This window comes from Syngnathus scovelli, chromosome 20, assembly GCF_024217435.2.
Source record: "Syngnathus scovelli strain Florida chromosome 20, RoL_Ssco_1.2, whole genome shotgun sequence".
Lineage (NCBI taxonomy): Eukaryota > Metazoa > Chordata > Actinopteri > Syngnathiformes > Syngnathidae > Syngnathus > Syngnathus scovelli.
Window position 1 is genome coordinate 5,708,899 of NC_090866.1, and position 14,855 is coordinate 5,723,753.

Sequence of the window (14,855 nt, forward strand, 5' to 3'; positions counted from 1 at the left end):
CATCAGAGGACGCTAAAACATAGCATGTGCTTATGTAGATTACTGTTACTGTACTGTTGATATATGAAAGTATAATTTGCAGATTCACGGTGATTAACCTTATTCATTTCTTGAATATGTATGTGCATGAATACGAACAAGGTGCTCTAACTTTGTGTCCTGTATCGGTTTGTGTCGTTTCATGACGTTCAGTCCGTAGGTTTACATTCGCAAGATTAAACACATCCAAGATGGCGCCGTGGTTGACGTTTTGCCGAGTGATTTTTTTTTTCCCATCGTTAAAATCTGACGTGGCTCTCCGCCACACTGGGCGTCATGCATTATCCCCGTGGGCCGCCGCGATTGGCTAATAGTTCAAACGTGTTTTGTGTGTATGTCCCCGCCTACTCTTGGCATGTCAACAGACAGGTGGCCGTAGTCGTGGAAGGACGTGTGAACTTCAGAAAGAAAATAAAAGGTTTTAAAGTCCAGTCGAGGTGAGGATTCAAATTCACAAGCCTTTCATGTAGTGGTGGTTTTGACCAGTGGTAGTGGTGGGGGGTCAGGGTCAGCAAGGGCTAAAACAGAGACGCGCAAACTTTTGTGCTCAAGAGCCACATTGGGTTTCGAACCAGTTAAAAAAAACGTTTTTTTTCAAAAAGGTTTCACTACAATTATAATTACATTCATTTTTTAATAATTTAATTTGTTATAATTAATTGACTGCTTTAATACAATTTACGACAATTATATTCATTTTTATCAATTTATTATAATTAACTTTTTTAATTCATTTTTTAAATATTTAATGTGTGTATGTCATTGATAGTTTTATTTTTATTCAAGTCAATAAATTAGGGAATCTTTAATGAGTGGCATGAATAACTAATATGTGTACACAGAATTTGTTTTGTCCAATCAGACTTTTGCCTCTGTATGTTGCCATGGCAATCTAACCTGCACAGAGCCTTCAGTAGTGCTGGACCATAAAACTTCAACATTAAGAGAAACCAAATACAGGTCTGTTGGTGAATCTAGACCAACGTACAAATAATACATTTAAGTACAATTACAAAAGCGCACCACCTCCATAGTCCAAGGAGCCAGCTAGCAATGGATACACAGGAATTTTCACTCCACAGCTTGTGTCTTTGTATCGTATGGACGCTTTCTAAGATTAAACCGTGATAGTGGGAGTATTTAAGAAGTGGGCCTTATCTCTTATCCAGTTGGTGATGCCTCAGCTGACCTTGTCTGCGGCTGTGCAACTGGTGCTCTTGCTGTCGGCCTTCCCGGCTCAGTACCTGATCTACAAATGGAGCGGTAACACAGCAGAGCAGCGCCTCCTCGCGTCAGCAAAGTATGCGACACTCTTTCATATGCCCCTACCGGTTATGTTTCTGGTATTTGTTGTACTACTGTGGTATCAAGTTTTATAAAGTAAGTGGTTAGACCTTTTATTATGTTTGTATTTTTATACTTTAATTTTACGGCAGTGTTGTCGTTAATAGATTTGGACAGAACTATATAGATACACTACTGGTACAATTATATCAGTACTTCCTGATTCCTAGTCTTTTCACAAGCTGCCTGTACCGGTTTCCTGACCACATCAGTACACCCAAGACTATTGTGCTGCCTTGTGCTCCACGTTTAATTATTTTCATGAGAATTTTTTGAAATGTGCAGTAGCTGAGAAAAAGGTTAGATTTCACTTGGGGAATGTAATGAAAGTTGCCAGAAATACAAAGAAAGTAAGAAAAAAATCTGGCTTTACTTAGTCATGCTCCTAAACATATTTGTTACTAAGTGGCGTGATGATGCGTTCAAGGTTGATTCGAATGTGGAAAGAATGGAGCAGTTCTTATCTGAGCATTTCAACCTGGAGCGAGTGGAGCCAGCAGCAATATGCCAAAATCTTGTGAGTACTTTGCAGAACGTTTCTCAACTCTCAAAAACATTAAACGTGCAAGTTTCCCTCCGCGCCTAAACTCACCTCAATATTTTGTCATGAAGGTCTGCGCTCGGTGTGGACATGGAGGGGGAAGCCGATTCGGCTACCGTGGAAACCATGATGTTTGACAACGACCAAGGATATTTTGGAGGTTTGACACAGGTTTACAAACCCAAATTTGTTTTAATGTTAATAGGAAAACAATATTTACATGCTATTTTTATGTTTGTGTGTGTGTCATCACAGCATCCAAGGAGGTGCGCAGTCCACGGCCGCCTTACGTTTTCCTGCGGGTGGGCGAGGTCGTGGTGGATCGCAAGACCCACCGGCTCGGCGTGGTGGTGAGCTGGGACAGTGAGATGAGGGCCCCCGCCGAGTGGGTGTTCAGGATGTACAAAGGAACGCGGGTCAGTCTGTGTGATCACTGAGAAGACAAAAAATAAATTAAAATCACAGCCAAAGTAGCAACATTTGAACAATTTGACGGCGTATGTGGCCTAACCCATAATATGATGTTTGGATAACCATGAAGAGTGTTGCAGCCAAGAAGACTCCTCATTACAAAGTTCTGTTCAATGGGCCAGGACCTAATCATGTAATAGTGGCCTACCTGCCTCAAACTCACCTCAAGCGTGTCACTGGCAAAAAAGTAGGAATACAAACGTCACCACACACACGCGCACACACATAGTTTGTGTTTTACTGATTGTGATGTGTTTACAGCCCAACATTGCCAGCTTGGACCATTACTTCATTGGTTTTGACGGCGACCGCTTCGTGCCCCAAACGTGGCTGAAAGAGATTTTCCCAGAGGACGACATTGATGATGTCTGAGCGCCAAGCTCATGAGATGACGGCGATATTGATCGAGACGATTCCATCAAGAGCAGCAGCAGCTAATTTGAATGCATTGTGTGGCAGAGTGTGTACAGTCTTAGCCACCATTTGCAATTATATCAAACAGCAGCCATTTTGTCATCATGCACTCATTTTTTTAACATTTATCTTAAGAGATTTTTTTTCGATACATTCGAGCCATCAATTCGAGCTGCATAATGTTTAAGTTTTAAAGGTAGCTTTACCCTCCTCAGAAGCTGCTTATAATAGCATCATCTCCAAATGATGCCGCTTGACTTTTGCACAGTGCTGTACATGCACAACTTTGAATGTATAGTTATGAATGTGTGACTTTGAATAAATGACAATAGAAACACCCAAGTATGTTTCAGACTCACCTGCTGTCAAAATTTGGCATTTAGTATTTCTTCCTATTTCCATCACGCATTCGGAAGTAGACGGACACCCGCGAGGAGGCGGTGACGTCAGGTATGCAGGGAAGAGGGGGGGCCTGGGTGGAGGCAACCTCTTGGCCCTGCCTTTGACCTCCACCATCATCATCCTCGTCATGACTCCTCCACTCTCTCGTTTCCTCTTCTCGCACCAGGGTGGGCGCCCCCAGACTTTGTCCCAATAGCTGGCTTACTCTGATGGCCTTCTGCTGAGCGTTCTCCACCGCCGAAACGCACGCACTCTGCCTACATGTGCACACAATTTCAAAGAGAATACAGTACTTGGTTATTGTAATAATCTTGATTTTATTTTTATTTATTTTATTTTAGAGTATTATCCACCTATCTGAAAAAGTACACATTCCTAATATCATTAGCTGACTCAGCATCTTACAATTGTTAGGCTAATATAACTTTTTATCTTTGGAGTTGGAACGAAAAGTAAAAAGCATATTTACCTGACACGGTTCAAGCATTCGGCGCTGTGGAAAAATTGAGGCTGTCCCACTGAGACGCTCCTGTCCAGTTTCTCTAGCAGGATGCTGCAAGCCTGCTCCATTTTGTCAAAGTCGGAGAAGGTGACAGTCACCTAGAAAAAGAAAAGTCATTAATCAGACAGCACTAGGTACGCCAGCACAATCAGATGACAGCCGTCCAACATAGAATTGAATTGTGAAGATTTAGCTTAATCCTAATTTAACAATGCAAATTGACATAGACAAGCTGATGAATAGCATCAGTGTCACAATCCAATCTTTGTTGCTAGACATGGTAAACAAAATGCAATTATAATAACCATATTGAGGGTCTGTAATGGCAATCTTACCTCTGCATTCATGTGATACACTTCTTCATCCCGGTGGAGGAACTTTCTCACAGTGATGTCGTCTTCGCTGACTCCATGTTGCCTAGTCGTCAAGAAACATTGTTATGTCATAATAGTTTATCAAAACCGCCTATGTGGGGAAAGAAATCCATCCAATTTTCACACTTGAAGCATTTTAACAAGCATTTTAGTCAACTTATCTTGTTATTTTTACATCACTACAGTGGTTAAATGAGCACATCTACTTTTACACAAGTATATGTAGTTCTGGACTAGTGGAATAAGTTGACACTGTTTATTCTACCAAATGTTTGACTATAAGAAGAGCTGATTTTGGAGCTGTCCATTATTTTGGCAGAAAATGAAAACTAGAATTGTTGGTACAAAATGTGTTATTTTTTAAATGTGCATTTAATCGTACCTGACAGCTTGCAAAATGTATTCCAGCCGGCGTGACACGCTGCTGGTGACCTCGTTGACGCTCGCTTTGCTGTTGCCCACCCTGAGTTGCACTGATGCTCTGTCAGCCAAGCAGCTAACCTCGGCCGTCCCGGTCACCTGGAGCTCCCTCGCCTGGCTCCCGGCGGGGATCTGTTTATTCCCGGCCCGCAGCTCGATGATCCCTTGCTCAACATCCGTGACTGCGAACGGGCTGACTGAAGTAGGCTGCGCGCCACCGGGGAGTATTCGAATCTTGCTGTCCATTGCTGTTGCTAATCGCCCGGTTGGCTTCCTGGTACCATGGCAATAGGTGAACTGCATGATGGGATATGTAGTTTACTTTTGGCATCACGAAGAGACTACGAAGACAGTACACTACTTCCAAAACTGTATTCATACTTGCCACGACAGTTCATTATTCTCTTACCTACACTACCTCTCACCTTCCATTACGTGTAGGTGTTCGATTTTTGTTTTGTTTTGTCCAAGTCAATCAGTATTTACGTTCAATTACGTCATCTTTCCAATTATCTGATTAATATCCATGACTTCTCAGGCGAATAATGCACCATTTAAAATGTTTTGTGTTTTTGTCATGTTATGAGACAAATGAGCAATCCGACCTTCACCAGTGTTGTTAATTAGACACGTCATTGCAGTAACATGATTACAACATACATAAGCTCATTACACTTTTGAATGGCCCTACAAAATGGCCATGTCACAATATAAGACACTAACACTGATAAAAGTGACTCCAAACACAGTCTCATTACATTAACACTCAAGAATGACAAAGACAAACAATACAGATCATCATGAAAGGGGGGTTTTATTGCAGGGCCCTTGGCATTAGATTACTAATCAGATTGGCATGTCGTCAGTATTGATCAATACTGAGACAAGTACACCACACTGATTGTCTCAGCATCATATATGCTGTTCATATTGATCTAAATCCACATTGATTGTCCGTCAACTAACGGAAATTAAATATAGAGGGGACTTCTGGCACAAAATTCCCCCCTTTGTGAATGTTTAATTTCACATCCTACCTTTAGGGAGCGCAACACACATGGAAGTAGTTTAAGAATGCTACACATCACAACTATCTTTAAAAAAATAGATTTTTTTTTCATAGCATGTTGGCTTTTCTTTACTCTCCTCATCTCCTCTCCTCAGCAAAGTAATACAACATCAAACCCTAATGTGTCATCATTGTCACATAATTCATAAATAATAAATAACAGCGTTGCAGAGCAACTAGACACAGCAAAGAAAGGGGGAAGAAACCCTGATATACATTCATTTGTATAAATAATCTTATATCATGGCTATACAGTACATGTTGAAACAAAAAATGTTCACTGTATAAACAAATCAAATCCCAGTGTAATATACACCAATGCCACCAATTTTCCAGCATGCATCACTGGAATACGTGTCCGACGTCTGGAATATTTTTCCATGTCACATCACACCCAAGCCATCTGAACTTCTGGAAACACTGGTTTGTTTCCTGTGTTTTATTAAAAAAAAAATATATATATATATATATTTTGAAAATATACCCTGTGTAATGTGTATATCAAAACAAATTTGAATAATGATATTTTCTACTATGCTCAGACCTGCTCATATTTCATGTTGCTGTGACTCACCGTAGTTCATCCAAGTGTAGTTTATTGCGCAGTCGCACTTCTTCCGTGATGGGGTACAGGAGCAGGATCATGAGGCCTGTGATGATGAAAGCCACCGGGGCGGCGCCGATGAGCAGCTTGAGTGTGTACACCACAGCCACCGGCTGCTTGCAGGCGCCGTTTTCGTACCCTGCGAACCTAAGTACGTAGAAAAATGGAGTTGAAGGAAAACCAAAATGGCAGACTTCATGTGTGGTTTTGGCTATGGGAATTTGAGAATTTTTTGTAGGTCTACTCATGATAAATATGCCTAAAATCATACATGTTTTTGATGGGACTCGCAAATTCATCCAAATGTTGGCAACTGGATGTTAGTGATGGCAACTTACTGCAGGCACAGAGTGGACACGCCCAGTGAAACGGCGGCAGCGAACTTGGTGAAGAAGACGTAGAAGGAATAGAAGATCGCCTCATGACCTTTGCAGTTTGGATTGGCCAGCCGGAAGTCGTCCACCACGTCGGGAAGCATGGACCTGCCGTCATATTAGCGGTCAGTCTTGACGGAGGTACTATACCATCATAATGGAGTCTCACCAGGGCAGAAGGAGCGAGGCGGCCACACTGAGTCCAGAAGATACAGCCACCACGTACGCCACCACCATGTTGGGGATGAACACCAGCATCATTGTGAAGGGCATGATCCACTGGAGAGACAAGATGGACCTCAAATAAAGATTTGTTTACACTACATGCAGGAAATCGTTTCAAAATGGTACCCGGAACATCCAAACAGCAGAGTTGTATTAATAATCATCCATCCATCCATCCATTTTCTGAACCGCTTAGTCCCCACGGGGGTCGCGGGCGTGCTGGAGCCTATCCCAGCCGTCATCGGGCAGTAGGCGGGGGACACCCTGAACCGGTTGCCAGCCAATCGCAGGGCACACAGAGACAAACAACCATCCGCACTCGCACTCACACCTAGGGACAATTTGGAGTGATCAATCGGCCTACCAAGCATGTTTTTGGGATGTGGGAGGAAACCGGAGTGCCCGGAGAAAACCCACGCTGGCTCGGGGAGAACATGCAAACTCCGCACAGGGAGGGCCGGAGGTGGAATCGAACCCGCACCCTCCTAACTGTGAGGCGGACGTGCTACCCAGTGCGCCACCGAGCCGCCTATTAATAATCATAATATTGATAATAAAAGACTCACCGTAATGCCGCAAAAAGCTGCCGTCTTCTTTCCAAACTTTTGCAGGAACCACTGCCATAGAGGGATGCTTATTACTGCAGACACCTGAGAGCACATTGAAAAACTATAACACACACAAGTAAGAACAGCAACACATAAGTTACAGGATACACAAATGACACCAAAGTGACAAGTAAAAAAACATGTGGGGTGAACATTGACGAGATCTAAATCTCTTATGTAAATATATAGAAAATTTAAACGCAAGCATCATGTCCTACTTTCACTTTATTGTGTTGTATTTGGCTGAATTTTCAGAGTTTAATTCAAAGTGTGGAGGGAAGTCAAATTTCTGCCCAGGTTCATTTATGGAAGAATAAACAAGATTTAATCGACGCTTTCCGTCGCAAGATCCAAATTGAAAACGTCAACGCGCTCAGTGTCAACTATTGGCTCTCCATCGTGTATTCCAGGCTGGTTAATAACTCTATTTTGGTCTAACTGCATTAGAATTCATGCAAAAATGTCAGCGTCAACTCACCAGGATGGTCAGCACGATATTCTGGAAGTGTTCCCTCAGGTCAGCCGCGTACGTACAGAAAAGGACGAAATTGTTCTGTACCAGCTGTGCACAACAAGCAACGAGGAGTCACACGAGATGGCGGCTGACCGCACGACTTGCTCTCCATTGATCCGCCGACCGAACCGGGACCCATTAGCATTGATCGGGCTTGCTGTGTGTTTACCTGAATGGCCACCAGGATGAAGAGGAAGGCGGCGGTAAGGATGAGGTACGGCCCGTGACGCATCACCATGATGAAGCCGCGGTGGAACGGAATCTGCTTCTCAGTCCTTGGTGCGTACGGATCTAGACAACAATCAGAACACCAAATTATGTTTGTTTTTTTGTTTTTTAAAAAAAATATATTTAATTTGTGATAAAATGCCACTTTTGCGCTAAATAAGCTGATTCAATAAAGCCAACGTATATGCGCGCCTTCAAGTCCAAATGTAAAGTTTTTGTGGCTTAATGTACGATTTTGCTCGACAAATAAAGTGCTTTTCATCTTCTGAGTTCTACAGAAAGCACCTGAGGAGTTTCAAGGTGAAATATTTGCTTTCATTTGATGCTGACAAAACCACCAGGATGTACCGCGGACCACCTACCGCTAAGCTTGTTCCCTAAATATACAACATATATACCTTTTGATTATGACCACAACCTTTTTTTTTCTTCATACAGTCATACTTTGTACATGTCTGCACGACATCTCTGTTGGTGAAGAACTCACTCACCATCTTTCTCTTTGACTCCCAAGAACATGACCACAGTGCAGATCAGGAAGATTCCCCCGATGACACCAGCAGCGATCATGTAAACTTCCTTCTGTAACCAGAAAAACAAAGCTGCAGTCATTTCGTCCATTTTAATCAATTTTACTGTCCTAAAAAAAATCCGAACCCATCCCACTGCCTTAGTTGAGAAGTTGTGGTTTGTTACTTTCCCCTCGCAGTAGTGAGCAAAGATGGACAGCAAGTCAGACGCCAAGAATAGCACCTATACAGTTTAGTGCGTTTGTTTGCTCCCCTTTCCCCGCTGTCATTATTTGCCTTTGCTCAAACCACCGAGGAGACTTTGCCCAAAATGTGTCGGAAAGAACAAGCCGGGCCCAAATAGCTGCGGCCAAAAGCCAAAATCCCAACACGCGACGTATCAAGTTACTTTTCCAGCCACACAAACGCTAATATTACAGACACAAGCCGCTTTCTAGCTGTCTAGTGAAAAACAAATGCTGAAGATATTCAGTTTGGGGAAATTTTGGATGTCAAATGAACCTAACAGGGATGCCTCCTGCTTCATCTTCAAGTCTCACATTTCAACAACCCTGCCGCATTTCAGCACAGGTTCGGCTCTTCAACATTCACAAGACACTAATTGCTTTCTTTTGTTCTGGAATGTTGTTTTTGCTTACAGCATGTGACAGGTACTCCTCAGAGCGCACCAAACTCCGGACCACCTCCGCCCCCCCACTGTTGTTCAATGCATTAGTAGTGTTGTTGTGTCCCTGGCAGTGTTTCAATCTGTGGGCACTGGCCACAATCTGGCCCTGGATGGCAGCACCGGCCAATGTGCCCAACACTTCCAGAGTCATCCCTGATGAGGAGAAAAAAAAAAAAAAAACATTATTCCCAAATGATCAATAAATGATTGACAGGTCGGTGCTTACGATAGGCGGTGGCTGAATCGCGCTCCCGCTGGTCTGTGCTCAAGAACATGGTGAGAGCTGAATAAGGCACGTGGTAGCACTAGCGGAGAAAGAACAGAAGCATCTTAAAACACTTGATAACCCATACGAGCCAGAAATCGCGTTCTGATGGGCCGCAAATGGGTCTAAGCAGCATTTATCCCACAAGTGTATACTTATAGAGCGTATTACAGGCCAAAGAGAGATGAATGGAACATGATGACAAAAGGCGCCAGGAATAGCTGCACTTTCCCTTTGAGGGGTGCGGCGGCCCAAAAGCCCCCGGGGCTCTAACGTCTGACGTCTTCCTGAAGTGGGAGGGTAATTCCCCAATGTGATTACCCCCTCGTGTCAACTTTTAACTTTCATCCAATAAAAATTGACATTTAGAAAGTTGAGTCAGTAAAGATTAAATGCAAAGTTGTGCAAAGGCTCTTTTAAAGGAACTTTTAAAGAGGGGCCATTTTGGTACTCACTGTGATGAGGGTCTGGTAGAGGCAGTAGAAGCCTAGGTACCACACGAACCTCCCGTTAACGAAGGGGGGCACGTACCAGAGGTAGAAGTAGGACACTACCAGGAACGGCGTAGAGCCCAGCATCCTGTAGGAAGACGGTGGACGCCATATTAACCACAGCTGTCAATCAAACGTCTGCTTTAATCTGTTATGTAACATCGGAACGAGGTCACTCTACTGCGATAAGTTAAACTAAGCCGTCTGCTTAAACTTTGTTGTATAATGCATACATTTGCAGAGTTAACTTGGTAGCTGGTAAAAACCTACCCTTGGAAAAAAAAAAAAACAAAAAAAAAAACACCACCGTATGCCCACAAAAAAACAACAGCAAGCAACCTCTGACCCCATGACGCAGGAAAAGGAATAATGAAGAGCGGGAGCCCGAGTGGTTTCTGGTAGCATCCGGCTGTGTTGCTCCACTCTCCTCCCGATTGTTTGCAATAACAAAAGACGACGCACAACGCTGGTGCTGCACTATTAGGGAAGGGGGGGGCGCAGCGAGAGGAGTGTCACGGGTAGAGCACCGGTGGGCCATGAAAGGGTTTGGGAATGAGAATGTGCTGCAAGGTGGCCCATTAATGACTCACTCCCTACACAGCATCCAGCTGATAAGAAGACAATTGAGTTAATTGGAAGAAGCTCAAAGGAACAGAAGGGATTTAAAGGTAGCACAAGGGCTACTTGAAGCCACACCAAAAGTTGTTGGAGCAGCAGACTCCGGAAACAAACTCGCCCACATTCTCTCTCAAATCAGGCAAGGTGGTTAAAAAATAGGGGCCTCACTTTCAGTCTGCTATTGTTGCTTGGATCTCTTCCAAGCCTGATGTGCTTATGCAGTGTGTGTGATCTAAGGCCTACAATGCACAAGCAGCATTAAAGTGCGTCCGTGTAATTACAGCAGCTGCTTTCCACAAAGCAGCTCCATTCTTAAGTCCATCACGGCAATAAAAGCCTGCCGCGAGTAAATCCAGGATGCTAAAAAGGAGTAAAACAAAAAAAAAAAAAGGGGCCCTGGTGGTCGTGGATGTTGCCCAAAGTTGAAACGAAGCGTTACATAAACGCAGCAGCTCAGTATAGGGCGTGTCGGGAAGAGCGTAATTAAAATGCCATTAGATACAGGCGGCGGCTTTAGGTTTTATGAAACAAAACCAAAAAATATGTGGCTCCATTTGTGATTCATTTATTGGTTGGTAAGGTACTTCTAATAATGCCCTTAAATTTATGCCTATTAAGTAAAATTTAAGAGTGAATTTGCCATTTTACTGGAGCTCACCAAGGCATGAGTCTACCGATCCTGGTCCACTTGGTCTTGTTGATGAAGAAGCCAACCACAGGATCCACCACAGCTCCCCAGGCCTTTCCGATAAACAGCACCATGGAGGCCTGGAAGGCGTTGATCTGCATGGGACATATTTTTGTACTGTTTAAACGTGAATCTTGAAGTTGTCACGCTGGCGTTCTGGCTCACCTGAGCAACATCCAGCAGGTAAATCTGCAGGAAGAATGCGGTGGCGCTGGCTGCAACCTCTTTGGGGACGCCACCAATGGCAAAACACAGCTTGTTGCACACCGATAGCTTCTGATTCAAGTCGGTCTAAATTATGACAAAATTACGTAATTAGAACATTTTATGAAAATGTGGTAGATTTACAATTGCAAATCAATCTATTGTATTTTCACGTTTTAAAATACATTGGCAGATGTCTGACAAATTTAGAGTCAGGGCATATTTGCGGTTTGCAACAGGAGCGTACAATTAGCATTTTCTATTTGTGAGCAATAAAAGCGCCAAGTAGACTCGCGGGAGGGAGGCGAGACAAAATGTGCCCGAGATTTGGTTTCGCCAGTAAAGTGCCCAACATCCGTATTTAAAGGTTTAAGAGATGCTCGGGTCGGGCTGAGGTTGCGGATGTGAAAATGATGATGGTGTGGAAAGACACCATGTAAATAACAAGGCGGTGAAGTGTCTATTGATTTATCCTGTTTGCTGTGTTTATTTTTATTTTTATTTTAAGAAGCCATTCGGAGAACAGTAAACATGCCACTTTGCTCTCTATGATTAGTACATACTGCGTTTAAGTCCAACACTACGATTTAGATGAGTTGACATTATTTACTACAGTAGTTATAATGTCCCAAAACTTTTGAATGGTACTTTATTAGGAGCAAAAGTCATTAGTCATTCATTTATCTGTTTACAAGTCACGTTTGACGTAATTTCCTGCCGGCTGGTTTTCTATTTTCAACTAAACTTCCGCCATGCGTCACTAACGAATACGAAAATATATATATATATATTTTTTTTTTACACTCTCAACTTTGAGTTCCCAGAGAAATGTTGATGAAATGATGAATAACAAACCCAAAGACGCATCTGCGTAGTTACAAGAAGCAGAATTGTACATCTATTTTGGTAATCAACAGTTCAATTCATGATGAGTAATTATTTTGTCATATTGTCAAAATGGTCGAAAAGACTGACACAATAATTGTGTAAAGACGAAAGCGATGTGTTGAAATGTTTTTTGCGGAAGGATTAAATGTCTATTCATTTTTTGCATTGTTGCACCATTAACTTGTTACGCTAAGAATGAATTGTTTGGAGTCGCGTATTAAAGTTGAGGCCAATTTAATAATAGGCACCATGTGACCCAAAGGTCCAACACTAGCAAAGCGGCCACATCTCAGCCAAACGCTGTCATTACCGCCTCCCTGTCAAAACATGAAGGGCCCACGGAGCGACAATTACCAGGAGGGTGGCGTGTAATTATTCCATCTCAAGACGAGTGGGGTCAGAGGTAAGTAAAGGCTGAGGCTTTGGCTGCAATTACGGCTAATTGGAGAGGAAATCAAAGTGTTTTTGCCGCCTCCACGCCACTGATGATGTGCAAAAATATGCTGTGAATTTTCTCTGTAGCCTTCCTTATTCTTTCCTTCATGACTCTCCCGCTATCATCAAAGAGGATAAACAGGATGTCCCGTCTGATGTTATGCACGAGAAAAAACCCAAACAGAATCAGGCAGTATCACACACTTATAAAAAAAAAAAAAAAATAAAAAACTAGTGCAAAAAAGCAACTCGGCACTATTAAGGTTAATGGATGGGGGCATGTCAAAGGTTGCTTTCAATGACAACTCAAAACGGAAGACGCAGGAACAGCCTGAATCCAGCAGCCACACACACAAAAATGGAAACGACAACAAGACTTAACACAAACTGTACATCCTTATTACCCCTCCTCTTGCTTTCTCTGTGAGATGCACACACTCACAGCAGACAATGAGGCCCTCCAAAACGCCCACGTTAGCTCAAAACTCCAGAATGTATCATTTTAGCCAGCAATTAGCTTCAACATTTTTAAATGCATTCCATCAAATAGTCATCCTCATCCAAACACTACCTGAGGACATTTCATGAGCTGGGGTGGTCTTACCTGCTGAGGGACTTTGGCATCTAAGAGTGCCTCAGTAGGCTTGAGCATCTTCCCCGCTGCAGCCAGGCCCCCCTGGGCGCCGTTCTCACCGCGGGCCATGGCGGAGAGGCTGTGGGTGAGGCGGCAGGTGCGCTTCTTCTGCAAGGGCGCACCAAATTGTGTGTGGCTGAGACTCCGGGTGTGTGCAAGAAGACGGGGTGGGAATTGGACATGGCTTTGACTGCGTGCAGGGAGCGTTGACTGCACCGCCTCCTCCTGTTCCTCCTCCTGGACAACTCGGACCCTTTCCGCCGCCATTCACATGCTGCGGTGCTTTGGAACGAGGAGGCCAGACCAGGGGATGACACATACACACACACAAAAAAAAAAAATAGACATACACTCAATAACAAGTATGCACAACACACATTCAGGAATGCTGACACATGTGTACAGAATTCCATCATGGAAAGATACAATACTCACTAGTACACACCTAAACCCAAAGTGATCACTTCATATGCTAATCTGGCTGGTAATTTGGAATATTTTGCATTCATAATTTATTACAAGTCTGTTTCTAATATTTTGACCCTCTCCATATGGCCAAAAATAATAAACAAGGCTGATCATAATACACATTCTAAATCTCATTATCTTTTTAAAAGGTTGAATTTCTTCACCAGTTTATGAATTAGGTGTACCTAATGTATTGTCCGCTGAGTGTAAACGGAATGCATTGCGACTCCCGTGTCAAATAAAAAAATGTGTTACTATTCCTGGCAGTACAGATCAATAATGTATATTTACGAAAATACACGTACAAAAAAAATAAGATGAGAATAAACAGAAATGTGTCGTTTTACCTTCTGTTGTTGGAAAAGAAGAGAGCTCCGTACAGTGGCAGGTTGCTGGGTGTGTGTACGACGGGAGCAGCGAGTCGGCGGCCGGGCGGGATGAGTTGACTGCGGAGAATGAACAACCACAAGCACGGACAGACACAGGGGTAAAAGACGTGCTCTTTCGGGCGACCCCTTGCGACCAAAACTATGTACTACAACATTCATTCATAACGCGCACACAAATATTTGTCTTTTTCCCCCACCCATCCCTCAAGCAATAATGATTCCCATTGGTCTACATGAGACTTTTTAGAATTGTGCATGTGATATAAGAAACCTTAAATTTATTTGAATTGGAGTGGCATCTGATTTGGACACATTTTGTTGATATGGAAAGTCTCAAATAAGAAAAACAACGAGTTTTCAATGTAATTTCAGTTTAATAGAGGTAGGATTTTGGCCGAATTGAGTGTTCAGGACTAAATTTGGGGAGTGTCTAATATTGTGTCCTGTGA

The 14,855-nt window shown here is 43.0% G+C and overlaps 3 protein-coding genes and 1 long non-coding RNA gene across 5 annotated transcripts; 1 reads left to right on the top strand and 3 right to left on the bottom strand.

The window, feature by feature from the left end:
* Window positions 1-317: 317 nt before the first annotated feature.
* Window positions 318-3,151, top strand: si:dkey-261l7.2 (uncharacterized protein LOC569751 homolog). The gene is made up of 7 exons (XM_049756406.1): window positions 318-476; window positions 1,209-1,339; window positions 1,811-1,900; window positions 1,996-2,084; window positions 2,180-2,340; window positions 2,466-2,582; window positions 2,657-3,151. The coding sequence occupies exons 2-7, from the start codon at window positions 1,215-1,217 to the stop codon at window positions 2,765-2,767; spliced, it is 693 nt and encodes a 230-aa protein (XP_049612363.1). The 5' UTR covers window positions 318-476; window positions 1,209-1,214; the 3' UTR covers window positions 2,768-3,151.
* Window positions 2,077-2,576, bottom strand: LOC125989927 (uncharacterized). The gene is made up of 2 exons (XR_007488752.1): window positions 2,436-2,576; window positions 2,077-2,357 (listed from the first exon to the last, which is right to left on the bottom strand). It is a non-coding gene; the product is annotated as an uncharacterized lncRNA (long non-coding RNA).
* Window positions 3,152-3,188: 37 nt separating the features above from the next.
* On the bottom strand, window positions 3,189-4,753 carry irak1bp1 (interleukin-1 receptor-associated kinase 1 binding protein 1). Its single transcript, XM_049758079.1, has 4 exons — window positions 4,470-4,753; window positions 4,049-4,130; window positions 3,681-3,811; window positions 3,189-3,468 (listed from the first exon to the last, which is right to left on the bottom strand). The coding sequence occupies exons 1-4, from the start codon at window positions 4,751-4,753 to the stop codon at window positions 3,189-3,191; spliced, it is 777 nt and encodes a 258-aa protein (XP_049614036.1).
* Window positions 4,609-14,532, bottom strand: mfsd2b (MFSD2 lysolipid transporter B, sphingolipid). 2 transcript variants are annotated; one of them, XM_049756403.2, is made up of 15 exons: window positions 14,365-14,532; window positions 13,520-13,831; window positions 11,554-11,679; window positions 11,359-11,483; window positions 10,047-10,170; window positions 9,553-9,631; window positions 9,298-9,479; window positions 8,621-8,711; window positions 8,071-8,192; window positions 7,866-7,949; window positions 7,346-7,429; window positions 6,724-6,833; window positions 6,519-6,662; window positions 6,151-6,327; window positions 4,609-4,804 (listed from the first exon to the last, which is right to left on the bottom strand). In XM_049756403.2, exons 2-15 carry the CDS (start codon window positions 13,814-13,816, stop codon window positions 4,762-4,764), a joined length of 1,788 nt encoding a protein of 595 aa, XP_049612360.1. In that variant the 5' UTR covers window positions 13,817-13,831; window positions 14,365-14,532; the 3' UTR covers window positions 4,609-4,761. The 2 variants fall into 2 exon arrangements, with proteins under 2 accessions (XP_049612360.1, XP_049612359.1); XM_049756402.2 differs by lacking the exon at window positions 4,609-4,804 and adding an exon at window positions 5,303-6,008.
* Between the last annotated feature and the right edge of the window lie 323 nt (window positions 14,533-14,855).

Excerpts from the sequence above, each read along its gene's own strand:
- si:dkey-261l7.2 (XM_049756406.1), top strand. The coding sequence starts at position 1,215 with ATGCCTCAGCTGACCTTGTCTGCGGCTGTGCAACTGGTGCTCTTGCTG. Across the intron at positions 1,901-1,995 it reads CAGCAATATGCCAAAATCTT|GTCTGCGCTCGGTGTGGACA; the intron begins GTGAGTACTTTG and ends TTTGTCATGAAG. Across the intron at positions 2,085-2,179 it reads CGACCAAGGATATTTTGGAG|CATCCAAGGAGGTGCGCAGT; the intron begins GTTTGACACAGG and ends GTGTCATCACAG.
- irak1bp1 (XM_049758079.1), bottom strand. The coding sequence starts at position 4,753 with ATGGACAGCAAGATTCGAATACTCCCCGGTGGCGCGCAGCCTACTTCA. Across the intron at positions 4,131-4,469 it reads TACATTTTGCAAGCTGTCAG|GCAACATGGAGTCAGCGAAG; the intron begins GTACGATTAAAT and ends CTTGACGACTAG. Across the intron at positions 3,812-4,048 it reads TGTATCACATGAATGCAGAG|GTGACTGTCACCTTCTCCGA; the intron begins GTAAGATTGCCA and ends TTCTTTTTCTAG.
- mfsd2b (XM_049756402.2), bottom strand. The coding sequence starts at position 13,816 with ATGGCGGCGGAAAGGGTCCGAGTTGTCCAGGAGGAGGAACAGGAGGAG. Across the intron at positions 10,171-11,358 it reads ATCGGTAGACTCATGCCTTG|GATGCTGGGCTCTACGCCGT; the intron begins GTGAGCTCCAGT and ends GTCTTCCTACAG. Across the intron at positions 6,834-7,345 it reads CAGCTTTTTGCGGCATTACG|TGGATCATGCCCTTCACAAT; the intron begins GTGAGTCTTTTA and ends TTGTCTCTCCAG.